This window comes from Bombyx mandarina, chromosome 02 (genome assembly GCF_030267445.1).
Source record: "Bombyx mandarina strain Sakado chromosome 02, ASM3026744v2".
Taxonomy (NCBI): domain Eukaryota; kingdom Metazoa; phylum Arthropoda; class Insecta; order Lepidoptera; family Bombycidae; genus Bombyx; species Bombyx mandarina.
In genome coordinates this window covers 659825-687526 of record NC_143209.1, presented here as the reverse complement: position 1 = coordinate 687526, position 27702 = coordinate 659825, and the positions used below count along the sequence as shown (strand labels likewise).

General features: G+C 40.1%; 1 protein-coding gene across 2 annotated transcripts; it reads right to left on the bottom strand.

The window, feature by feature from the left end:
* Positions 1 to 547: 547 nt before the first annotated feature.
* Positions 548 to 25960, bottom strand: LOC114252531 (androgen-dependent TFPI-regulating protein). Of its 2 annotated transcripts, none has more exons than XM_028187027.2 (4): positions 25591 to 25960; positions 7417 to 7557; positions 4578 to 4798; positions 548 to 3274 (listed from the first exon to the last, which is right to left on the bottom strand). In XM_028187027.2, exons 1-4 carry the CDS (start codon positions 25825 to 25827, stop codon positions 2950 to 2952), a joined length of 924 nt encoding a protein of 307 aa, XP_028042828.2. In that variant the 5' UTR covers positions 25828 to 25960; the 3' UTR covers positions 548 to 2949. The 2 variants fall into 2 exon arrangements, with proteins under 2 accessions (XP_028042828.2, XP_028042829.2); XM_028187028.2 differs by lacking the exon at positions 25591 to 25960 and adding an exon at positions 15333 to 16164.
* Between the last annotated feature and the right edge of the window lie 1742 nt (positions 25961 to 27702).

Here is a 27702-nt window from a genome sequence, read left to right as displayed (position 1 = left end):
TTGGTGGCGTTTGGGCAGCTGTTAGCAAATCCTACCCCTCCTGGCTGAGCCCTTGCTCGCCCACCTGCACTGATAAAACCGGAAAGGCTTCCGGGCCACCAGTAAACTCTCAAATAGAAATAAAAACTAATGCAACTTCAACCAATTGTTTTAACGTGGTAGATAGTCCCCCCATTAATTCCGCTAGGTCTAGCTGTGTATCAACAATCATCCGATTTCGTTAATTTTATAATAATAAGATTCCCCACACGCTTTGATAACGCTAGCGAGAATACCGGTCACCGTCCTCGTCGAACCCGTCGCTTGCGACGAAGGGCTCGACGAGCGAACTAACCCATAGACACAGCCCACTGAGTTTCTCGCCGGATCTTCTCAGTGGGTCGCGTTTCCGATCCGGTGGTAGATTCTGCGAAGCACTGCTCTTGCTAGGGTCAGTGTTAGCAAATCTCCGTTTGAGCCCCGCGAGCTCACCTACAAACGTTAGGGCGAAGCTGAAATAGCCCCTCAAGGTTATCAGCATAGGTAGAAAAAAAAAAAACCGAGAATAAAGACAATTCGATCACATTGATTTATTGATAAATATTATCACATGTTATTGTTTTAATTGGTTTCCCAATTATCACAGTATTGCAAGTTCTTAGGCATTAACGGCAAGTAGACATCATCAGTGTGCTTATTGAGAGTTTTTAAACGTTCTCGATAGCGTAAAAGTTATCTCAAATTTGTATTGAGTGAGTGAGTGAGTGAATGAATTAATGAATGAATAAATGAATGAATGAATGAATGAATGAATGAATGAGTGAATGAATGAGTGAATGTATGTATGTATGAATGAATGAATGAATGAATGAATGAATGAATGAATGAATGAATGAATGAATGAATGAATGAATGATTGAATGAAGGAATGAATGAATGAATGAATGAATGAATGAATGAATGAATTATTTTATTACAGACAACAACAAGTCCACATGTGTGAATAATATCATTGAAACATACCGGTAAAATGGGGCGATTAGGGATTGACAGGCGAATCGGGAAAAAACCGGGAAAATCTTTCGACGCTCAATATAAGTTCTATATTCGTTGCAAAATCTTCCATTTTTTGTAGTTTAATAGTAGAATGTTCAAAGTTCACAAAACAACTCTGAATATGCATGATAATAGCTGCTAACTTATAAAAAATCGCGTTTCAAATTAACTTCCTGTGGTGGTCATTAATTTAGTGCTAGAAACTTTGCTCTCTTTTATTTATTTGATAATAATAGAAGACGACTATGATTTATAAAAGTTATTTAGTGTTTGAACCAGCATATATATTAAAGGTAAGTCTCAGTTGTTATTGGTTTTAATGTATTTGATTAAATAAAAATACATGTAAAAATCTGTTGTTTTTGGGGATATTGGGGACGTCTTAGGTACAAATAACAACGAAAAAGGGGTCAATTGGGATGAGAATACGTGAAATGGAAACGACCTAAGTATAAATAGGTACAGGTTTGTAGGGTTGTCTATGTAGTTATAACAATATTTTTTAAATTTGTTGGTAAAAATCTGGTTTATTCGAAGCGAAATTGGGAATAAGTCTTTATTTGAAATAGATAAGCAATTTAATATAAGTGAGTCGTCTATTATCAAAGGTGGCAATCTGTGCATTTGGACAAAAAAACGTTATTGATATGTCAATACAGATTGATTTGAATATAATCGTCTCCTTCAAAGAATACGGTTCAAAACCTGCATTAAATAAAGGTTAATACTTAACCTGTTACTTATCTAAGATGTCGTTCAGAAGAGTTTTGTAACTGCCAATGGAATACAAAGTCAATAATTCGTTTTTCTGATTTACCAATAATTGTCCAAAAGTCACATTGCCGGCTTTGATAATAGTCGACTCAAGTAAGTCGATTTTGCAGAGACATGTAACAAGATCAATGAAATCTCAAGGTGGACAAAAATGTCTAAGTAATACATAATAAAATATTTAATATTTGTTCAGAGTGGGGGTATTCATCTGATTAATCCATGGAATAACCGACACACCTAATCTCTTAACCCAGATAGAAATATCAGCACTGTCGATTGCACCTATAATTGAGGTGATGTCTGCCATGTACTTTTGTCAGTTTTTCAATTTTTATTATTGATGATCACTTTGTTGTTGCAACTAAATAAATAAATAAATTAAAACTATATATAAAAATAAAAGTAGTGCCAACCCTAGGAAATTTCTCATTTCATCCCAATTAACCGCAATTTTCGGGTAAATAGGGATTACACTTATTTTTGCATTTTTTGCTTAAACTGGAATGCTAGTTGCATAATTTTAAATTAGACAACAAAGATGCCCCCAAGACTCAATCATTTTGATCCTGATATAGCATTATATACATCAACAACTACCTTAAAATTGCTCATAAAGTTGGAATTTGTCCCTAATCGCCCCATTTTACGGTACTTAAAATTAACAAAACCAATCAAATAAAAAAGATACATTTATTAAAAGGAATTCTCAGTTGAATACATTTCAAACATTCCATTCAACTGATACTTACTTCGAACCAACCATTACTATTATTATTTAGTCCGCAAGTGAACCATGGTACAATGGTTCAAGTACCGACAGTTGCCGTTTGCCTGTATTTGCCACTAGGGGCGCTCTTCCAACTGCATACAAATTTGAGTTAACTTTTACGCTAACGAGAACGTTAAAAAACTTGCATTAAGCATACCGGACTATATTTACAAACACAAACACACACAAAGTTTCCTTATTTCTAATGTCTTTTGCCATCCGCTTTGGCATGGGACAACAGAATTAACACATTTGGTACCATGGCACAAGGCACACCGCATCTGCTGTGGACACTTGCCACAAGCATCTCAAACATTTAAAAAGACTTAACACAAAAATTGATCTAAAGCTTTAGACAGATAAAAATCATTTTATAATCTAGAATTTTCCATTTGGTCCCTCATAGACCTGTATTTGAGACTCCAAGATTTTTCAACTAAAGGAGATAGTTTTGAATCATGCAAAACATCTATGTCCATATCCTCTTCTGCTGGAGGACCCGTCTTCTCCTCATTGATCTCCCGGAGGGACGGGACCTCCTCCCGATGGAAGAGCCTGTTGACCGGGAACTGAAGGAAGTAGAAAGCGAAACACGACCCCCAGATCAGTAGCTGGTAGAGACAGACCTGCCACCAGGTCATGATGCCAAAAACGGCGTACAACCAGCGTTTCACGAAGAAGTAAATCGCGTAGTACCTGCACAAAGAATTGGGGATGAACTAAAAATGAGGATTACTTTTATTGCTTAGACGAGTGGACGAGCTCAACGCCCACCTGTTGTTTAATAGTTACCTGAACCCATAGACATCTACAACGTAAATGCCGCCAACTACCTTGAGATATGAGTTCTAAGGTATCAGTATAGTTACAACGACTGCCCCACTCTTCAAGCCGAAACGCATTACTGCTTCACGCCAGAAATAGGCAGGGCCTTGGTACCTACCCGTGCAGACTCACAAGACGTCCTGCTCTTGACGTCTTGTGAGTCCGCACGGATATAGCAATCAATTCTATTTGATTTGGTGTAAAGTTGTTTTGTGGAGATGGCCAGACCAATTTACAGCCCGTCCAGATCTTGAGCCGTAACTGAAGTCCGTAGACATCACAGCGTATTCATATGCGGTGACAGACGCGACTTTATCTGTCGTGCAGGGCGTGGGGACAACGGTATCAAAGGGCGCCAACCTCAGCACTTTCTATGAACTTTTTACATTTGCCGCAACTGAAGTCCCTAGACATCACAGCGTATTCATATGCGGTGACAGACGCGACTTTATCTGTCGTGCAGGGCGTGGGGACAGCGGTATCAAAGGGCGCCAACCTCAGTACATTCTATGAACTTTTTACATTTGCCGCAACTGAAGTCCCTAGACATCACAGCGTATACATATGCGGTGACACAGGCGGCTTTATCTATGGTGCAAGGTGGGGGCGCAGTGGTGTCAGAGGGTGCCAATCTCAGCACTCAATGAACCTCTTCCATTTGGACCTGTTCCAGTTTGACTGCGCGCTTACTGAAGGGCGTAAGGAGGTGGTAGCGTAATGATTGCAGACGGATGGGCATCGCATGGGCTAGAGACGCTTTTGTGTGGCGAACCGCTGCTTTTTTTTTTATTCCTGCCTATGCTGATAGCCTTAAGAGGCTATTTCAGCGTAACCTTAACTAGGTGAGCTCACGGTGCTCAAACCTAACGACGTTGCTAACACGAACCCTAGCAAGAGCCGTGCTTCGTAGAATCTACCACCGGATCAGAAACGCGACCCACTGAGAAAAGCCGGCGAGAAACTCAGTGGGCTGTGTCTGTGGGTTAATTTACTCGTCGAGCCCTTCGTCGCAAGCGACGGGTTCAACGAGAATGATAACCGGTGGCGACCCGCTGCGATAAGATGTCAATTCCATTAGTACAACTGCCATATAGAAATAAATGGAATCTCGGTCTTGCAAGCACGCTGACAACAAGTGGCCTAGAAGGGTCTGCTAATTCCAACCATTACTTACACAATGGCGTAAGCGACGCCTACAGTTCCGTTCATGATGACCTCTGTCTTCAAGTCTCTTGGGTGGCGTCTCGCTTGCAGCAACGTCTCAATTATGACGACTATGGTGATGTTAGTGTGTACGCAGTGATTGAACCACCATGGCACGATCTGGTCGTAGACTTCGGGGAACACTAGCTCCCTGTCTATCGAGAACACGATCCAAAACATTGACGATATGAACTGAAAAGTACAATTAATTACGTAAAATTACGTTCAGAGTTAAGATCTACGTAGTTAAGATTTTTTTTTTACTGGAGGTAGGACCTCTTGGGAGTCCGCACGGGTAGGTACCACCACTCCGCCTGTTTACGCCGTGAAACAGTAATGCGTTTCGGTTTGAAGGGTAGGGCAGCCGTTGTAACTATACTAAGAACTTATATTTCAAGGTGGGTGGCGCATTTACGTTGTAGATGTCTATGAACTCCATTAACCACTTAACACCTGGTGGGCTGTGAGATCGTCCACCCAACAAGCAATAAAAAAAAAGTTAAAATTACGTTATGATCTTTTTGGCGAGGCTTGGTGGAGGCCTATGTCAGCAGGGGATATACCTAGTCAGGTCATAAATTCTGTCACATGTTTAATGTAAAATAATTGAAACAAGTTTATTCATTATGTAACCATTCATATACCGAAATGAACTTAACAAAACATAGATTCTTATGACAGTAAAGTATATTCAAAATGACCTCCGTGATTTTGAATACAGGCCTTCAATCTGCGCGGCCAGTCGTCTATCGCAGCACGAACGAGGTCCATGTCAATATCGGCGGCTACCTTAATCAAGGATGTCTTGAGTGACTCCAAATTGGGATGAGGCTTTGAGCACGCCTTTTCCTCCAAGTGTTGCCATATATTGTAATCTAACGGATTCAAATCTCGACTGCAGGAGAGCCAGTCTTCGTGCCGGATGAAGTCGATTTCACGCGCCGCCAGCCAATCTTGTGTGTTCTTCGCTCTATGAGCTGGCGCCGAATCTTGTTGGAATACCCAGTGCCTGTTATTGAACATGGTATGAGAAACAGGTTCCACAAGGTTCGTCAGGACTGTATTTTGATACACAACTGCATTCGTTTTTACACCTTTCTCACAAAAATGTACCTCTGTTAAGCCCCAATAAGAAACTCCCAATCATACCATGAGCGAGGATGGAAAATGAACTCGTTGGACACGCGGAATACGGTTGCTCGCTTCTTCACTACTGTGTGCGTACACCTTATCATTTTCTTTGTTGTAGCTCTCTTCTACGGTAAAAAATTTTTCATCCGAAAAAAGAATTTCCCGATATATTTTTCCTGCGTACCGCTTCAACAAAGCGCGGCATCTCTTCAGTCTCGGGTCCATTAGACGAGCATTCAAACGATGTCCTGTTTTTCTTCGATATGCCCGAAGCTCTAAGTCTTTATTTAACACCCTTTTCACCGTGGTTCTGCTTAACCCCATCTGAAGGGCCAACGGTTTCTGCTTACGTTTGGGATTTCTTTGAATTCGCGCCTTCACAGCTTTTATCACTGCTGGAGTCCTAACAGACCGAGGGCGACCACTTCTTGACCTGTCATCTACACTAGAGTCTTCATTATATCGTTTGATGGTACGATAAACGAATCTTTTGGTTATATTAAAAATTTTCAGTATGTTAAAAATTTGAATTGGCGCGTAACCGCAACGATGCAACGCAATAACTGCAACACGGTCTTCTTTAAGCGTCCACTCCATATTTAAAAATGAGTAAAATTCTAAAAGTATACATTTTTATTTTCATGATAAATTCGAAATTCGAATTCAATAAACTTTTTTGTGGCCAGCATTCTAAAAGAAAAGTTTTTACTGTGTGACAATACTTATGACCTGACTAGTTATGTGGGTTGATAAATATATTCATAGACATTAATAGTAAATTTGAGGGTAGTTTTGTTCGTAAGCCTCCCAAAAAAACGGACATCAGACAAACGTAAAGTTGACAACAGCATTGAATAACAGCGCATTGCGATCCACAATCTTCGGTTTTGCTGGTGATCGTGGATTCAGAATTGGTCGACCTGAATACTATTCTGCTTATGTCAGGGATGAAGAAAGGCGGTTGTGGTCAATTGCGAGTCCGACCTCATGTCTCAAGGACGATGGTTACTTTGCAATGTTTATAGTCTGCAGGACACTTAGTCCAGGCGAGGCTCTTTTCATCTTGAATTACATCTGCGATGGAACACCTTTTCTTTGTAAGCCAGTTACAGCTTAAAGGATTTTCAATACGTAACTATTTATTTTGTGAATTTTTGGAGTAAGGGAGGTTTCAAGTATTTGAGATCACAAGATAATTTCAATAGTGTCTCTTCTTAAAATTTCCTACTACAATTATTTACTTTTAATCTATCTAAACGGTAGGCAGAGGCTTGACTCTGCCCCTGGCATTGCTGAAGTCCATGGGCGACGGTAACCACTCACCATCAAATGGGCCGTACGCTCTACCGTACGCGTCTGTCTACACGGGCAATAAAAAAAAATGTATATATATATAACATTTTGATGCAAATCTGTCGTTGTGCGTAAAAAGCTTTCGAACAGATTTCGATAAATCTCAAGCTTTTTTTAATAATAATTACGACATATTTAAAACAAAGCTATTAAGCTTTATAAGCGTATTTACAGTAGCACCAGATAGATGGCGTTATGAAATTTCTAGAACGCCCTATAGTTAGATCACAAGGTTTTGATATGATTTCCTATCTACCACTTAAGTCCGCGCGTAATAAAATGCGACGCAGTTAATGAGACAATAAGACATCTTTGAGTTCACTTACACACGTCAAGGGCACGACCAGTCCGGAAAAAATCACGTCTCTGTAGTATTGGATTTTTGTAGCAATATTTGTGTCCACCTTATTCAGCCATTCCAGTACATCGTAGATCAGCGAAAGAGCCAGAAAGCACGTTTGGAACAACTGAAATAAATAAAGTTTTTTATTTATTTATTTATTGCTTAGATATATGGACCAGCTCACAGCCCACCTGGTGTGAAGTGGTTACTGAAGCCCATAGACATCTACAAAGTAAATGCGCCTCCCACCTTGAGATATAAGTTCTAAAGTATCAGTATAGTTACAACGGCTGCCCCACCCTTCAATCCGAAACGCATTACTACTTCCCGGCAGAAATAGGCAGGGTGGTGGTACCTACCCGTGCGGACTCACAAGAGGTCCTACCACCAGTACAAATCTGCACATCGCGTCTATCTTTCTCAGTCAACGATTTCATCCTGACCAAAAAATGCAAATGTATCCTATCATAATTGATTTAAACGGATATTTGTACTATTCGGGTGAACGATCCTTCCAATGGTGCCTAATTTAACAGCAGAGTCTTAGGAACTAGGGCGCTCTGTGTATGATACATTTTTCTGGTTAAGCTTAAACTTAGGGTACTGTCATTAAAGGCACTTCATAGTTTGTATCCGACCGAACTCCTTTAGAATATTTTAATCGTCATCGCGTTGAACAGAGACAGCAATATACGGACCTCTCACTCCGCACCTTGATTCATGACACTCTTTTCGCAGCAATATTTTACTATAATAATGCAATTCATTCACACGTTATCATGTTCAAATACATCTAACCAACATTAATTAATTCAAGAGAATCTTAAGATACTTCCGACACATCACCAGAAAATACGGAGAAATTCTTGTAAAACTGGTGGTTACTGGCCAAGTGGTAGGAAATTAAGCCTAATACGTTTGTCTGGTCCGATCCGCACTAACCTTGTTTCCACCGTCTACAATACTGTTCAAGTAGCCAAAGATACAGACGGCCCAACAGACGAATGTCGTGAATGGAGTTGGACACGACCCTCAAACATGAGGACCACGACTTTACGAGGAAGGACCTCTAACTGTGCACTCTGGAAATACCGTACCTATTTCTCCAACATTGATAATCTTTGCTTTACGTTTCCTCCCAGCTCTTCCTGTGATTAATATTGAGCACTGATAGCACTGATGTGCAATGGTCACTATTGTCGGACCCGCACCACGCGGCTGCCTATAAAAGGCGCACGCGCAGCCGAGAAATAAAACCATTTCGAAGAAGCGGCACGACACGAGAACCTCACGCACCGGTCATCGTTCTCGTCGAATCCGTCGCTTGTGACGAAGGGTTCGGCGAGTAAATTAACCCACAGTCACAGCCCACTGAGTTTCTCGCCGGATCTTCTTAGTGGGTTGCGTTTCCGATCCGGTGGTATATTCTGCGAAGCACTGCTCTTGCTAGGGTCAGTGTTAGCAACGTCCTAAGGTTGTGAGCCCCGTGAGCTCACCTACTATTATAGTTCGGTGAATTTAGAACCCGTCGATGTCACTAGAATAGATAGAAAAAAAAAGGAGAGCAAACTCTCATTCTTTTTTCCTCCTTTTTACCATTGTTTGTAACCATACTCGTAATTACTCATTAAATCACCCAACGAGAATCAGTCTTTCACTGATACCTATACAGCAATACCTATATAGGCCTAGACAATGACAATGGACAGCAAATATAAGTTGTCAATTTCTTTACGTTAAGAAACTGAATGGTTCTGAGACGTGCTTAGCCACGAGCGGAGTGATCGCATGTCGCACGCAATTATGAAGGCCACGGCTAAAAAAAATTCATAACAGGAAATCAACTTCGACTTAATTAGTTACATTCGCATTCATTATGTAACGCATCTAAGTATACGATGGAGGAAATACGTATATAAATAGTAAAATTAACGAACGAACAAAAAATTTAGTATGATTAAGATTATTTTTTGTCGTCAACGTCAGAGAAATGACCCCTGTGAAACTTGTTTCGTCGTGACAGTCCTTTTTGAACTTCAAGTTTCAATAGCACAGCGATGTTAGTGCGCCGATATTATCAGTATATTAATACGTGAAGCAAAAACTTTGTACCCCTTTTTAGGAAAATTGCGCGCCCGGAGGAGTATGGCATTTTCCACACTTATAGAGAATATACAGAAGAAGTGCACAATGCTAATTTTTTTTTTAAATAATGCAGAAAAGATACATTAAATCAATAAAGAAAACATTACACACACTACATACCATGTATTTGACGCACACACGCATGCATACTATTTATTGTCAAACTTTTGTTCTTGACGTCTGTGGTCAAATTGAGAATAGATTAATATGGTTTGTCTTTAATATTATTTGTCTATTAGTGTAGTCTTGGCGAAATTTGTGATTATAGAAGTATAAAATACAATCATAATAGTGTACAAACTTACAATTCCAATTAATTATAGTCGAATTTCGACTACTGCGGGACCTCTACTAAATAACAATTAAGTATGAATATGATTATTTTTTGTCGTATACGTCAGAGAAATGACTCCTGTGAAACTTGTTTCGTCGTGACAGTCCTTTTTGAACTTCAAGTTTCAATAGCACAGCGATGTTAGTGCGCCGATATTGTCTATATCTGTAACTAGCGGCCCGCTCCGGCTTTGCTCGGGTCTTTAACAAATATTTCAAGAATATTTGACGTTGTTTTATTTTTTTAAATAAAATAACACTTACTGCGGCACAACTATAATAGTTAGACATATGCTGTCGCGACACTTTTTGTAAATAATAATGTGTTCTACAAAGTCGTAGTACATTATTTTATTCTATCATCAATAGTTTTCGCAGGGCACGCGATGTAAAGAATACGGCAATTTTTTACACCTTGGGTTACATTATTGGAGTTTTAGTAAGGATCCCTATTTTTTTAAAAAAAGATTGTAGCCTATGTCACTCGAGAATAGTGTAGCTTCCAAACAGTGAAATAATTTTTCAAATCGGTTCAGTAGTTTCGGAGCCTATTCAATACAAACAAACAAACAAATCTTCCCTCTTTATAATATTAGTATAGAAAATGAACTGCTGTTCGTTAGTCTCGCTAAAACTCGAGAACGGCTGGACCGATTTGGCTAATTTTGGTCTTGAAATATTTGTGGAAGTCCAGAGAAGGTTTAAAAGGTAGATAAATATGAAAATGCTCGGAATTAAATAAAAATAACAATTTTGTTTTTCCTTTGATGTATCCCCCGTCGGACGGATTCCTTTTGTTTGTTTTAAGTTTATTTTATACAAAAGTTTAGGTCTTTTGTTTATCGATTGCGGGACTACGAAGTCTGCCGGGTCAGCTAGTTGATTAATAAATACTAATGGTCGCCCAGTAGTCGAAATTCGACCATAATTAATTTAAAAGTTTGAAGCAAAACATTAATATCGTTACGATTCTAAAGTCAACGTACTTCACCTTTTTTTTTTTATTGCTTAGATGGGTGGACGAGCTCACAGCCCACCTGGTGTTAAGTGGTTACTGGAGCCCATAGACATCTACAATGTAAATGCGCCACCCACCTTGAGATATAAGTTCTAAAATCTCAGTATAGTTACAACGCTACCCCACCCTTCAAACCGAAACGCATTACTGCTTCACGGCAGAAATAGGCGGCGTGGTGGTACCTACCCGTGTGGACTCACAAGAGGTCGCCTTAATTGAGATAAGAATTAATTATTTAGGTATGTATTTATTAATACATTAATTGCACGCTCGGTTATATGCGTTGCGTGATCTATCGATGATGACCAGTTTTGATAACAGTTCATTATCTCCTCGCGATTTGAGAAGTAAGTCCTAGAATCGGTACGGGCGTACTTCGGTGCGGCAGATATACGCAACATTATTTCCAATGATACTAATTATGCCGCAAATAGGAGCAAATGGCGTGGAATGATTTGGAACAGACTCTACCCCACCCTTCAAACCGCATAACTTCTTCACGGCAGAAATAGGCAGGGCGGTGGTACCTACCCGTGCGGACTCACAAGAGGTCCTACCACCAGTAATTACGCAAATGAAAATTTTTCGGGTTTGATTTTTATTACACGATGCTATTCCTTCGCCGTGGAAGTCAAGCGTGAACATTTGTTAAGTACGTATTTCATTAGAAAAATTGGTACCCGCCTGCGGGATTCGAACACCGGTGCTAGATACGAATACACCGGACGCCTTATCCTTTAAGCCACGACGACTTCCTGGTCACGATCCTCAGTATTGAGGAGAGAGAAGAAGCTAGGCCACGCGGTTTCCCGTCAATACAATTCTGTGATAAGTTCCGAGCCAAAATTTTGCACTGTTTAGACCGAAACGCGAGATGATGAACAGCTCATACAACGCCATGACACTAAGATCGGAGAGAGGGGTTTGACTGGTAGTCATGTGAATCAGCAGCTAGCACTATCCTGCCTACTTCTGCCGTGAAGGGCTAGCCGTTGTACTGGGAAATATTGGGATTTGTGTCTCAAAGTAGGTAGCGGGATTAACTATGTGTATGTCTTTGGGCTCCGGTAACCATTTAACACCAGGTGGGCTGTGAGCTCGTCCACCCAACTACGCAAAAAAATCACAATGTTAACTTAATTTTTACTGGTGGTAGGACCTCTTGAGAGTCCTCACGAGTAGGTACCACCACTCTGCCTATTTCTGCCGTGAAGCAGTAATGCGTTTCGGTTAGAAAGGTGGGGCAGCCGTTGTAACTATACTGAGACCTTAGAACTTATATCTCAAGTTGGGTGACGCATTTACGTTTTAGATGTCTATGGGCTCCAGTAACCTCTTAACACCAGGTGGGCTGTGAGCTCGTCCATCCGTCTAAACAATAAAAAAAACACAACATAAACAAATATACAATAGTTTAGCGCCATTTTCTCTTCTGTCAGTAATAATGGGTATATTTCTTTAATGGTTATTGACGGCTCCAGAGCTACAAAAGATTAATAATAAAACAAAAGAGAAAATGTAAGACATAAAATGAATTTAGATCAGTCGACTTTCGACAGACGGACCCTAGTATCGGTTAGTTGTAGTTTAGATAATAAACTTATATCGTAATGTGATAATGAGGCTTGATAATTGCGATTATTTTTGTTATGACTGAAGGATTACTGACCTTACAGGCCTTTCCAGTTTCACGGGGACAGGTGGGCGAGCAAAGGCTCAGCCAGGAGGGGTGGGAATTCTAACAGCTGCCCGAGCGCCTCCGAAGGAGACCTAACAACTCAAGAGCAACTGCTTCGCGGATGAATCTACTACCGGATCGGAATTGCGACCCGCTGAGAAGATCCGGCGAGAAACTCAGCGGGCTGATGTTTAGGTTAGGTTGCACGTCGAACTCTTTGTCGAGTTCGACGAGTACGGTTACCGGGGTCCCTAAGCCTGCTCCTAGTGTTAGAGCTAAAGGTGTCTAACGCAAGACTTATTGAATCTGATGGATCAGTAAGGACGTGTCTAGACAAGGCTTCCCCCCTTTTTAATACGCTTTTATTAGCTTCAGACGTATGTATGTTTGTAACGGAATCTTTGAACATGATTTTGACCCCCTTCAAAACGTCGGATTAACTCAAAATTTGGTATACTTATTAAGGTCCGATGACAATCAATATTAAAACAAATTGGAAAAAAAAAATTACACAAATTGAAATTCAACTAAAAAATGAAAAATAAATAATAGTTTAAAAAAAACTAACAAAATACGCTTTAATAGAAAAACCAACAAATGATACAAAATAAATTTTAATAAATTTGAATTATAAATAGTGTAAGAAAAAATGATTTTATTGTAAAAAAAAAGCGTGTGGTGCATGGTATCAGTAGTTATAAATATGTTATGAACATATATGAGTAGAAGGGTTATTTTGATAATATCCTGCAAAAAGGAACAAACGCTTTTTTACAATAAAACATTTTTCTTACACTATTTTTAATTCAAATTTATTAAAATTTATTTAAAACAATATTCATAGAATTTGGAAGCACGATCATGCATATTTATGGCCCGGAGGAGTTATAAGTACCAGTTCCGGGGTACAGTCGTGATCTTGATGGCTCCGAAAAATGAAATACATAAAAATGATATGTACATAATGATACATATGACGACGCTTGCAGCTGAAAGTAAGTATTGTACTTTTTGACGAAGCATGTTGCTGATAATAACATGTACTTTTAGGTTAGGAATATTGTGTTCTTTTTTTTATATAATAAATAAATTTAATTTTATTCAATAATATACACAATTTAGTATTATAGTTAAGAATGGCTAAAAGTAAATATATATATATATATATAATATAATAATAATAATTGAAAAATGAAATAAATTAGTTTGGATATATAAAATGATTAATTGTTTGTCAGCCGGAACATATTTGCATATTCAAGCAGCGAATGTTTTGCGCGTTCGACCTTCCGTATTTGACATCTTAATTCTGTTGATTTATAATTTACTAGCTGTACCCGTCCGCTTCGCTGGGCATTTAAAATTAACATTATTATTTCTCACGCCCACAAAGATTCTCATCATTAACGCCCCCGCAACTGGTGTAGGGAGTCCAACACTCATATAAATATTAGCCTATCCATTAAGTACATGTATTTTCTATATGGATACCAAGTTTCTAGTCAATCGGATGTATGGTTCAGTAGTTATAACGGAACATCCGTAAAAACCACTGTAGATTTATATATTAGTATAGATTGAGTATACTAGCTTTTGCCCGCGACTTCGTCCGCGTGAAATAGCTACTTTGGCATAACGCAAAATTTCACCCGCCTTTTCATTTACGTAGAAAGTTAAAATATTTTTGGATAATAGAATGATAAGGAGCTATTTAAGGTACTAAAATCATGCCTTTTAACCGACTTCAAAAGAGGAGGCTATCAATTCGACCACATTTTTTTAACTATGTAGGTTCACCCATTTCTCGAGAACGCTTGAACCGATTCTGATAATTCGTACATTATTTAGCGAAAATTTAACCGTTTCCGCAGCACACAGCGGAAGCTCTCAAAAGGAAAAAAACCCCGATTTTAAAACATTACTTATTGGTGCTAGTTTGAATTAGTCGTAGCGTGATGTTATATATCCTATAGTCTTCCTCAATAAATGAGCTATCTAGAACTGAAAGAATTTTTCAAATCGGACCAGTAGTTCCTGAGATTAGCGCGTTCAAACAAACAAACAAACTCTTCAGCTTTATAATATTAGTATAGATTATTATTTATTAAGTAACCTTAAAATAAATATATGTATATGTTATATTTGAGTGAGTAATAAATAGTCTGTTTGTTGTAATATTTACCCCACCGCTGCTCTGCTCATTTTTGCCGTGAAACAGTTTCAGAGGTGAATTTTTGAAAAAAAAAAATTTCATCCTTTAAGAATAGAGAAAAATTTAAACACTTTATAAATTTCAAAGTTTCAATGCCTGAATTAATTTTTGTGCGTATCAAAATTAAACTTAACTTGTTCATTAAAAGATAGATATCGATTAGTCAAAAAAATAACCCGAGAAATCAAAACTAGCCTGCGCTTTTTTGAATATGACATGTGATATAAAAATTTAAGTACATTACCGAAAGATTCACTTCGAACTACTATTAATAGAGTACCATTTTTATTCAGTGTACAAAGGGCGGTCACAAAGAATATTTCTATGCGTTTCGGTTTGAAGGGCGGGGCAGCCGTTGTAACTATACTTAGAACTTATATCTCAAGGTGGGTGGCGGCATTTACGTTGTAGATGTCTATGGGCTCCGGTAACCACTGAACACTAGGTGGGCTGTGAGCTCGTCCACCCATTTAAGCAATACAAAATAAATTATAAAAAACAAAACAAACTTACGAAATTCCAATTGGTCCCATAGCCAAACGAAAACACAGAAACTTGCCTGAGTAGATCAATTTTATTGTTAATGTTTTCACACACAATGAGCACGCCATAAACGGACACCGCTATGTGTACGAACAGAAAAAACAAATGAAAAATGAATCGAAAACACAAAACTATTGAGCGTCGTTTTCCAGAATTTCCGCCATTTTGATTCCACGTAAGAACTTGACACATCTTGACGATTCAAAACAAGATTTCTTGCTTCTTTAAAACACTTTTGGATCAAGAATTTCTAAAAACCGCGTTCTCGTGTGGAACTTTTAAAACACAATGGCAGTCGTAGCGAACACGTCTTTTTTTTAATAAACACAATTTTTTGTTTTCTAATAAAAAAAAAAACGAACAATGTATCTTAAAATAAAATTTCAAAATGGCCGCTCAAAAGAATTTACTGTATTAATTAAAACAAAAATATTCTTATATTAATTTCCTGTACACGTTTGCTCTGTACACTGTGACGAATTAAAATAACCAGATGTGTTAAATACTTTATTATAATAATAATAATGCGTCGAGTTGTATTAATTAATTTATACAAAATTTTATAAGTATACTTGTTTTTTATTCTCGCGTGAACCGAAAATAGATTCCGAGCGATTACCAGGACCGAACTTACATGAGTATCGCTTTGAGGCGCCGTGAAAAATACCGCCTCGTGACCTTTTTTATTGCTTCGATGGGTGGACGATGAGTTTCCTGAATCCATAGACATCTACAACGTAAATGCGCCACCCATCTCGAAATATAAGTTCTAAGGTCTCGGTATAGTTACAACGGCTGCTCCGCCCTTCAAACCGAAACGCGTTACTGCTTCACGGCAGAAATAGGCGGGGCGGTGGTACCTACCCGCGCGGACTCATAAGTGGCTTTGCCTCTAGTAATTACGCAAATTATAATTTTGCGGGTTTGATTTTTATTACACGATTTTATTCCTTCACCGTGGAAGTCAATCGTGAACATTTGTTAAGTACGTATTTCATTAGAAAATTTTGTACCCGCCTGCGGGATTCGAACACCGGTGCATAGCTAGATACGAATGCACCGGACGTCTTATCCTTTGGGCCACGACGACTTCAACAACGTAAATCTATACGCACCTTGAGAGATGAATTATAAGTTGCTGTTTTACAACACAGCGACTGTCCTTCGAACCGAAACGCATTACTGCTTCACGGCAAAAATAGGCGGAGTGGTGGTACCTAACCGTGCGGACGCACAAGACCAGTGATTACATCCTAAATAAATTTTCTTAACAAACTTATACACAAATAATTGTAAATGGACATGCTTTAACAAAAACCGACTTCAAATAGAAAAATATATATATTCCAAAACAAATTAATTAATATACATTAAAAACAATAATCATCGAAATCGGTTGGCGTGATATTGAGTTATTCATCTATTTGTCGCGCACGTACTTAATGCAAATTTAAGACTTATATGGTTTTCTCATGGATACCATTATCAGAACTGAACTAAATTGAAATGGGACCACACGGGAAGCGTCAGCTTTCTAATAATAAAAGGATCATCAAAATCGATTAACCCAGTCAAAAGTTATGAGTTAACAAACATAAAAAAATACAATCGAATTGAGAACCTCCTCCTTTTCTGAAGTCGGTTAAAAAAACGTATTAGACCAGAGTATTGCTCCAGCGCCAAATTAATATTCACAACGCGACCCCACAGCAGAAACAAATTTTACCTTCCATACAAAAAAATATACCCCCCATAGTCTAAATCCGACACTGGCTCCAAACTACGTAAGAAACAACAATAATAATAAGATGGATGACATTTAAGCTACCTCAATGTATTAATGACCCCTCCCGGACGAAGATTATTTACTTCTTTCGACTGCTTTTGCACAAAAATCACTTAAAACCCAATCGCTTCGGTCATTTAGTACCATAAAGGTTACCGTGGTGATAGACGTTGACAGCGTCAACGGCCTACGTGACCAGCACGCGTGTCAGAGTGGCTATGTTGGACTGAAGTTCAGGTTTCCAGAACAAAAAGAATTATAGCCGACTTCAAAAGGGAATCAGAAACAGCTTCATATTCATCAGAGTAGCGCAATTATGTTGTTTATAATTAAAGCAATTAACAATCACGCTGCTATTTCTGTGCGTAGACTGTTTTAATTAGACTTGCCTTTTGTTTTTTTAATGTTTTTTCTTCGGCTTACGCGAGTCGTATAGATAATTGAAGCTAACTTTACGGTTTAATCGTGCGTCTGTTATTGTCATTATAATTATTGCCGAGATTCTGAGCGCTTAGCAATATTTCAAAGACGCACACGACTAAACAGTGTACGATGCTTTAAATCTCAATTCAATTCAATTCTTCAGTGTTTCAAAATAAGAATGTGCGATACCAGCTCCTTTTTTTTGAGGCCGGGGCCGAACCTCCGTCCGAGGTCCCCGCGCCTAGGGGACGGGCGAAGTATGTGGGACTTGATAGTCTGCAGAAGTTGAGAGCCGCGGGCCCAATGATGTTTTAGGACCCTACCCACTAAACGACTTCCCTTGCACTCAGCCGACGTCCGATCTCCGCCCGGCTCAGAACCCAGGCAGAGTGGGGGTTCCAGCGGTCCACTCGTCCAGACTCGCGAGGCCACCATAAATACGTCCGATGGGTCGTCGAGGCGATAGTCAACGACTCTACGTCGGTCGTCTCGATACGGCAGCCTTACAGACCATCCCATACGGTGCCTTTGGTGTTCCGGAATACCCCGCTGGATCAGAACCAGCCTGCCAGGTCGGAACGCGACACACCGCCAACCGGTTGCTCTTATGCAGCAGTTCCGTGGAATATGCAGCGCGAAAAAAAAACTAATATAAAAAAAAAACTAATTAAAAAAAAAAAGACATTCCCGCTGAGTTTCTTGCCAGTTGTTCTCAGGGCGGAGGCTAGTTCTTGTGAATTGGCGGTAGTTTTTTTTTGACGTTCAACAAGTATGTACTTTTATTTATGTTGAATAAACAAATTTTGATTTGATTTGATAGAGCAGCACGCCGCACTGTCTCTCCCCTCAGGTCCGCGTGTGAACTTCTCCAGGGGGAGGTCGCCTCCTACAGGGGCCAGAGTCGGGCAAAAGTTCTTCTCCGGCCCCTGGCTGCGACGGCTAGGTGAGGAGAGGGATGAGCTCTGCCTCTCTCATCTCCCTGCGGACCGAATGGTAAACAGTCGCTGTCGCCCAAAACACGTCATTTCAGATCCTCCCGATCCACTAACGGTGACTTTAGGCACTCTAAACATCAGTCGTCGCTCTCGTCGATCCTGTCGAATGAGATAAAGGATTCGGCGTGGAAATAAACCCACGTCGAAATTAATATATAAAGTACTAGCTGACCCGGCAGACTTCGTAGCGCCTCAATAGATAAATAAAAGACCTAAACTTTTGTATAAAATAAACTTAAAACAAACAAAAGGAATCTGTCCAACGAGGGACACATCAAAGGGAAAACAAAATTATTATTTTTATTTAATTCCAAGCATTTTCATATTTATCTACCTTTTAAACCTTCTCTGGACTTCGACAAAAAATTCAAGACCAAAATTAGCCAAATCGGCCCAGCCGTTCTCGACTTTTAGCGAGACTAACGAACAGCAATTCATTTTTATATACATATTATATAGATTAGTTAATCAAAACACAATTTTCATCAACACCTTAATTATAATTTTTGTGTATTCTTACATAAGCGACATAGACAAAAAAACATTAGGCGTTTTCATCATTTCGGCAATGGACTTTATACGGAATAAGCAATCATGGATTTAAATGTACTAAATAAATCAATAAATTTAACATTTCTGCTTGGACACCATCATCGCTAGACCTTGAGGACCTCTTGGCGTGCTACGAGCCACTACGAAGTCAGGTCACGAGATCCACCGAGGGCATTTAACCAACCACGTCCTTGTAGTCACCAATAACAGAACTGGTATTATGGTATTACAGCTATGCCATTCTGGGCTAGTCCGTGAGTGACAACGACTAGGCATCATGCACGCTATAAACACCAGCATTTTAAGGTAACAATGAAATGGCACCACCGCAGCCACAGGTCATAACGATAGAGACGCTATCTCCATAATTACCACACGTTCTTACGGATCCATCAGACCCCTGCATTAGACGCCTTCAACTCTAACGCTAGCAGGCTTAGGGACCCCAGTGACCCTAATCGTCGAACTGGGCATAGAGTTCGACGTGCAACCTAACCCATGCATCAGCCCGCTGAGTTTCTCGCTGGATCCTCTCAGCGGGTTGCTATTCCGATCCGGTAGAAGATTCATTCGCGAAGCAGCTACTCTTGAGTAGTTAGGTTTCCTTTGAAGACGCTCAAGTAGCCGTTAGCAAATGCCACCCCTCCTGGCTGAGCCTATGTTCGATTACCTGTCCTGGTGAAACTGGAAAGGCCTCTGGGCCACCAGTAATCTGTTAACTCTGTTGACTTGACTGATTATATTTATTGATGAGATGATGTACTATAAAAACGGAAACCTTAGAACTTATTTCTCAAGGTGACTGGAGACTAAAGTTGTTGATGTCTACGGACTCCGGCGACCACTTAACACCAAGTCAGCCGTCAGCTCGTCGACTAGTCCAACCAAAAAATACGTTACAGTCAAAGGCACAACCAGTTCTCGGTATAAATAGTACAGTCCGACAAAAACAGCTTTACAAGAAACTTGATTCGAACACAATGCTACCTGTTTCTGTATTTTTGTAATGTACTGTTTCTTATACTACCGTAAGCACAAGATTTAAATTCATTTTGTGTATAAAATTCTTTTTGCCTTGTCATATATATATAAAAATGAATTGCTGTTCGTTAGTCTCGCTAAAACTCGAGAACGGCTGGACCGATTTGGCTAATTTTGGTCTTGAATTATTCGTGGAAGTCCAGATAAGGTTTAAAAGGTATGAAAAAATATGAAAATGCTCGGAATTAAATAAAAATAACAATTTTGTTTTTCCCTTGATGTTTATTTTATACAAAAGCTTAGGTCTTTTATTTATCGATTTTGAGGCACTGCGAAGTCTACCGGGTTAGCTAGTTGGTGATATTAAAGTAAGATTGAGTTAAACAAACCACTTAAAAAATGCTGTTTTGTCTTTTTTATAGATATTTGGAGAGTAATAATAAAGATAAGATCTTCTATTGGTGTGATTGTTCTTGGCTTGGGTGAGATTGTTCGGTAGACTGACGACCCAAACCTCATTGTTCGAAACTTTTTTTTTATTGCTTAGATGGGTGGACGAGCTCAAAGCCCACCTGGTGTTAAGTGGCTACTGGAGCCCATAGGCATCCACGACGTGAATGCGCCATCCACCTTGAGAATAAGTTCTAAGGTCTCAAGTATAGTTACAACGGCTGCCCCACCCTTTAAACCGAAACGCATTACTGCTTCACGGCAGAAATGAGCGGGGCGGTGGTATCTACCCGTGCGGACTCACAAGAGGTCCTACCACCAGTAATTACGCAAATTATAATTTTGCGGGTTTCACTTTTATTAGACGATGTTATTCCTTCACCGTGGAAGTCAATCGTGAACATTTGTTGAGTACGTATTTCATTAGAAAAATTGGTATCCGCCTGCGGGATTCGAACACCGGTGCATCGCTCAACACGAATGTATCGGACGTCTTATCCGTTAGGCCACGACGACTTTCAGTAACTAGTTCATTATAAGCTTTTCGCTTACTCTCTACTTTAAGCTTATCTTGTAAATGTCGTCAGCGAGATTCAGGCATCTGTCAATGTTCATGCATGTGTTCAATGATGGCTACCGCGACAGAAGTTATGTCTTGACATTGAACAATTAGAATGTGCGCAGGATCTGAACATTTCATATTGTAATTAGGTCTAAAGGAATGACAGATAAGTTTTACGTATTTTAAAATTACGTTAAAAAACGGATCTCTAAATTACAGTCTTAGAGACCATAAAACATGGAACATCTACAGACTTTATTAAAACATATGGCATCTGTTCCTAGCTAGCGATAGTTTTCACTGGTGGTAGGACCTCTTGTGAGTCCGCACGGGTAGGTACCACCGCCCTGCCTATTTCTGCCGTGAAGCAGTAATGCGTTTCGGTTTGAAGGGTGGGGCAGCCGTTGTAACTATACTGAGACCTTAGAACTTATATCTCAAGGTGGGTGGCGCATTTACGTTGTAGATGTCTATGGGCTCCAGTAACCACTTATCACCAGGTGGGCTGTGAGCTCGTCCACCCATCTAAGCAATAAAAAATAAAAAATGTTTCTTTGATCGATTCTAGAATGACATGGAACATTCACTTTTCGAAACCCCATAGACATTGCCCACTGAGTTTCTCACCGGATCCGGTGGTAGATTCTGCGGAGCACTGCTCTTGCTAGGGCCCGTGTTAGCAAACTCTCTCGGGCCGATCCCTCTGAGCTCACCTACCGGCCAAAACGTAGCTGAAATAGCCCCATAGGCTATCAGATAGGGAAAAAGAAATTGGAGACATAAGTACCAATGACATTACCATCGCCCCGTTGTGAGACGCAAGTAATCTCTTAACTCTCCATCTATATATTTTTTCCTACCTAAAATGATGATCTTGAGAGACCATTTCAGTGTAGCCTTAACTAGTAGGTGAGCTCACGGGTCTCAACTCTGACGACGTTGCTAACACAGCAAGAGCAGTGCTTCGCAGAATCTACCACCGGATCGGAAACGCGACCCACTGAGAAGATCCGACGAGAAACTTAGTGGGCTGGGTCTGTGGGTTAATTTACTCGCCGAGCCCTTCGTCGCAAGCGACAAGACGAGAACCATGACCGGTGGTTGGAATACTTAAAAACATTGTTAGTGGATCGGGAGGATTCGAAATAACGGGTTTTGAGCGACGTCGACTGTTTACCATTCGGTCCGCAGGATCGGTAATGTAGTTACCGGTGGCCACGATGAGAGGGTTCTCGTGTTGTGCCGCTTTCTCGAAATGGGATCCATCCATGCAAAAAGCTAGCGATCTACTTGCAGAGTCCGTATGTAAGTCGGTAGCCTCAGCTAGACAATGCTGGAAGCGACTTCAAGGCTCATCGCAACGAGGCATCCTTGCCCTTGCTCTCAAAGGTGAATAATGTACACCAAAAGGTCGCCAGCCAAACGGTCGTAATGGAAACCCCATAGGTGGATAGTGGTAGGACGTCTTGTGAGTCCGCTCGGGAAGGTACCACCACCCTACCTGTTTCTACCGTGAAGCAGTAATGCGTTTCGGTTTGAACGGTGGGGTAGCTGTTGTAACTATACTGAGACCTTAGAACTCATATCTCAAGGTGGATGGCGGCTTTTACGCCGTAGGTGTCTATAGGCTCCGGTAACCACTTAACACCAGGTGGGCCATGAGCACGTCCACCAATTTAAGCAATAAAAAATCATTCATCAGCTTGGTAATATACTAAGGCTTGGTATTCGTAACACGGTGCGATGCCTTGGTATTAAGAGGACACTATAAATAAGGACACATAAAGACTAAACAATAATAATAATAATAATGGTTGGTTCGAAGTAGGTATCAGGGGAATGGAATATTTGAAAGGTATTCCACTGATAACTACTTTTAATAAATGTATATTTTTTATTTGATTGGGTTTGTTAATTTTAAGTATGTTTCAATGATACTATGTACACATGTGGACTTATTGTTGTCTGAAATAAAATAAATCATTCATTCATAAAGAACTAACATTCCTATTCTTTTGTTTTTAGAAAATCCACAAGCTATTACGTAATCAAATCAATGTCATAATGCTAATGTATTTAAATTGATCGTTAATGTCACGGAGAATCGTAACCGTTACGTAAGTGATATTATGATCATTTCAATGCTAGGAGATGGATGATGAGCATTGTTTGAAGTGATTCCATCACCCCCTTTTGGCAACAACCCACCCCAGTTCGTTCCTACTATCCGTAACCACTGCTTACGTCCAGAGTGCGACCCTAGAAACACTTTTCTGCCACGGATCATCTAGATCTAGAAAGAACGCCCTTCCACTGAATTATCCGGGGCCTATGTCCTCCCCGATCTCAAGCCGGTACGAGTAATGACATCTGTTGTCAGACATCAAAAACAGATATCGAAAAAACTATAATACCATCTCTCGAATATTCCGCGAAACAATTCACGAAGGTTCTAGAACGTTGCCTCGGTGTTCCGGTACTGTTGAATGTCCTAATAGCCCATAGAATGTTTTTCGATAAAGGCCAGACAAAAATTACTGAGTTATTCGTAAGAACTAATAAAGCCAAGATCGCCAAGAGAACAAACAAATCTATCCTCGAGCAACTTCATATAGAAACGAGACTGTCAACGATTTTCTGCCAGAATGTTCTTGGTCACTTGGTCACATTGCTCGGCGGCCACCAGACAACCTTGAAAGATTGTGGTGGGCAAGGTAGAAGGGAAAAGACCCGCCGACCGGCCACAAAACCGTTGGTCGGATCAGATAGCTGCGCCCACTGGACTCTCTGTTGCGACCGCCCTGAGAGAAGCCGAAAACCGAAGGAAATGGAAGCTCATGGTACAAAGAGCCACGAAGGGCTTTCAGGGACACGACCTTCAGCAATGCAGTATTCGACTAAGAAGAATAAAGCAAGACTTTGACGACAGAAGCAAAGACCAACTTTACTATATAACAGAGTAATAATTGTTGGACATTTGATCCTTTTGTTATGAAGATGGAAACATTATGTGTATTATCTCTATGGATGAAAACCTGACACAAACAAGCTACGAAGACTTGAGGATGCCATTGCCATTGCCACGTACCATCCGGCTATGGAATGAGCTCCCCTCCACGGTGTTTCCCGAGCGCTATGACATGTCCTTTTTCAAACGAGGCTTGTGGAGAGTATTAAGCAGTAGACAGCGGCTTGGCTCGGCCCCTGGCATTGCTGAAGTCCATGGGCGACGGTAACCACTCACCATCAGGTGGGCCGTATGCTCGTTTCTGTGTGAAAATAAACGCACAAGACAAGAGTACAATAATCAAATGTTGGACATTTGATCCTTTTCTCATGAAGATGAAAACATTATGTGTATTATCTCTATGGATGAAAACCCGAGACAAACAAACTAGGAAAACTTGAGGAATGTTTCTTGTTTCTTCATTCGTTATTTCTGTGTGAAAATAAACACAAAAGACAAGAGTACAATAATCAAATGTCCACGGACAACTCCTTAAACGTCTGCGACCAAGAAAACTATAAACTCTAAACTATAAACTCTGTTGATATATTAATGTAATGCATGCTGTGATTGCCTCTAATTTTAGAGTTGCAGTTATCAATTGCTCTATACATGTCAATGTTATTTTATGTCTTACTGTAAACCCTGTTGGTAATCCTTAAATAAATAAATAAAGTATTTAAAACGTAATATATAATAAAATAACAACATTAAACCCTAAATTAAACCAAAAAAGTACATATCTTTAATTATAATTTTAACCACTAAAGATTTTTACTAACGCTTCCTTAAAAACAAATACCTGTGTATGACGACCGACCAACTTGACCAATCATTCAGGTGTCTTGAAGTTGGTTGAAAATTACTTTCAAAGATTTCGTCTAATACAAACAAATATAGACACTTAACCCTCAGACACAGCCCACAGAGTTCCACGCCGGATGCTCTCAGTGGGTCGCGTTTCCGATCCGGTGGTAGATTCTGCGAAGCACTGCTCTTGCTAGGGCTAGTGTTAGCAAATCGACTAGGTTTGAGTCCCATGAGCTCACTTACTCATTCGGTGTATCTAATATCGGTCACTAGAATAGGTAGAAAACTAAAAACATAGACACACACCAAGCTAACAGTAGCAGCACACGTCATTTCGGATCCTCCCGATCCACTAACGGTGCTTTTAGGTACCTCAAACACCGGTCATCGTTCTCGTCAAACCCGTCGCTTGCGACGAAGGGCTCGACGAGTAAATTAAGCCACAGACACAGCCCACTGAGTTTCTTGCCGGATATTCTCAGTGGGTCGCGTTTCCGATCCGGTGGTAGATTCTGCGAAACACGGCTCTTGCTAGGGTTCGTGTTAGCAACGTCGTCAGGTTTAAGCCCCGTGAACTCACCGTTAAGGTTACGCTGATATAGCCTCTCAAGGCTCTCAGCTTAGGTAGGAAAAAAAAAAGTAGCAGCAGTATTTATACTCACAAAATTCCAGTTGGTCAAGAAAAGCGGTGTGAATTTTATCATTTCGCTTATCATCGGGTTTTCCAATTGTTCTTTAGATACCGTAAACACCACACGAATCCCATAAAACGTCACAAAGGAATGTATCGACCAACTCAATCCATGAAAGAGCGTTCTTAAAACCAATATAATTAGGCCACAACCCCTTACATTACTGTTAGTATTTTTGTCTTCTACGGTAACTTTAACTTCGCACATTATTAGAATTAATTTCACTATTGACAAATCGCGCGAAACTTTTGTTAATTTGTTAAAAATAAAAATTTATGATTTTATAATTTTAAATTCTAAAAACCGCGTTTAAGTCGGAAGGCAAGCATGTTGTGAGTTGAAATAAATTGTTTTTGCGGTTTTAGGGTTCGCTAACTTTGTTCATTTTCGTTCGTAAAAGCTTCCTAAAATGTTTTTTCTTGTTAATGCATTTATTTTAACCGTTTTTTTTTACCCTAGCTATTCGCAGGTCGAGTAGGTGAGCTCACGGGCTCGACATGAGGGAATTTGCTAAGACTAGCCCTAGCAAGAGCAGTTCTCTGCTAAATCTACTACCGCAACGGAATCGCGACCCACTGAGAAGATCCAGCGAGAAACTCAGTGAGCTGTGAGTTAGTTCACTCGTCGAAGACGACGAAGAGTTCGACGAGGACCAGTGCTTGGATCCGGGGGATCCAAAAAGATATAGTTCGGGCGTCAGCGGTTTTGCATTGCCCCGTCGTCTGGGTCGTATAGGTAATTAGTGGCGGCCACGATAAGGGGATTGTCGCGCCGCTTTGTCGAAGTAACGTTTTGATGCTACTTTAAGATACTCACGTATCCGTTCTATATTTAGGTCGTCGTGAAGATCGTTCCTCACGCATACATCTAGTAACATATTTATGTAATTATTTTTTTCTACCTATGCTGATAGCCTTGAGAGACTATATCAGCGTATAGACGCTAGGGTAACGCGTACGTGAGCTCTCGGGGCTCAAACCAGAGGTGTTGCTAACTCTAGCCCTAACAAGTTCTTCGCAGAATCTACCACCGGTTCGAAAACGCGACCCACTGAGAAGATCCGGCGAGAAACATAAGGCTACCGGCTTAGGTAGGATAAAAAAGAGACATGTCTTAGATAATAAGAGCTATCCATACGATGAAATCTACAAGCCAGTGCTCTGATGTTACTTTTTTTTAAAGGGATTTTATGACCTGTAACAAAGAGCTTTAGGTCAAGCCTTACTTTAATTTATATTCTTATTTTTATGAAAAATAACATTATGGAGTGAAATTAAATGAAATGAGATGAAACATAATCTCAGTAAAATGGTGGTCATTTACTGAGACTTTTTCAATGGACTTTTTGTAAGATCCCGAGAAGTTACGTCCAGCGGCTTTTTTTTTTTATTGCTTATATGGGTGGACGAGCTCACAGCCCACCTGATATTAAGTTGTTTCATTTTCCCACATTTGTGCATTTTTACAGATACTAAACAGTTAATAAACCACCGTTATTACACATCTAACCCTGAAGAAACACTAAATAGACAAAATAGAACAAATCACACAACTTCACTCTTCGCGTTCCCGTCAAAAAGTCCTCTGATGTTACAAATACGACAGGAGCATCGCGACATTCCAGAGTTTCTCAAAGAGGTACACCGAAGGCGCCCTCTGAAACCGAAGATTTGAATGAAAACCAAATAATTTTATGTACTGAACCAATATTGCGTTATTAGACGCTTGCCATTGATATAATTAAGGAGGTAGACACCCAATGTCAGATATATACAGCATGTAAGATAATTATATATTTTTTTAATTATTATTCTCCACGTGTAACTTCTCTCGGTAGGGTTCTCGAGTGGAGACCGCGCAGCGGAAGACGTAACGTGGGACGCTCCTTGGCTAGGTGGTGCGATGACCTCCGCACGGTGGCCGGCAAGAAGTGGATGAGTAGAGCCGCAGACCGGGCTCAGTAGTGTGGATTGGGAGAGGCCTATGTCCAGCAGTGGACGACTGTGGGCTGTTGATGATGATGCTGATGATGATGATGACGTGTAACTTACACACAACCAATACACTACTCAGTTCATTTTA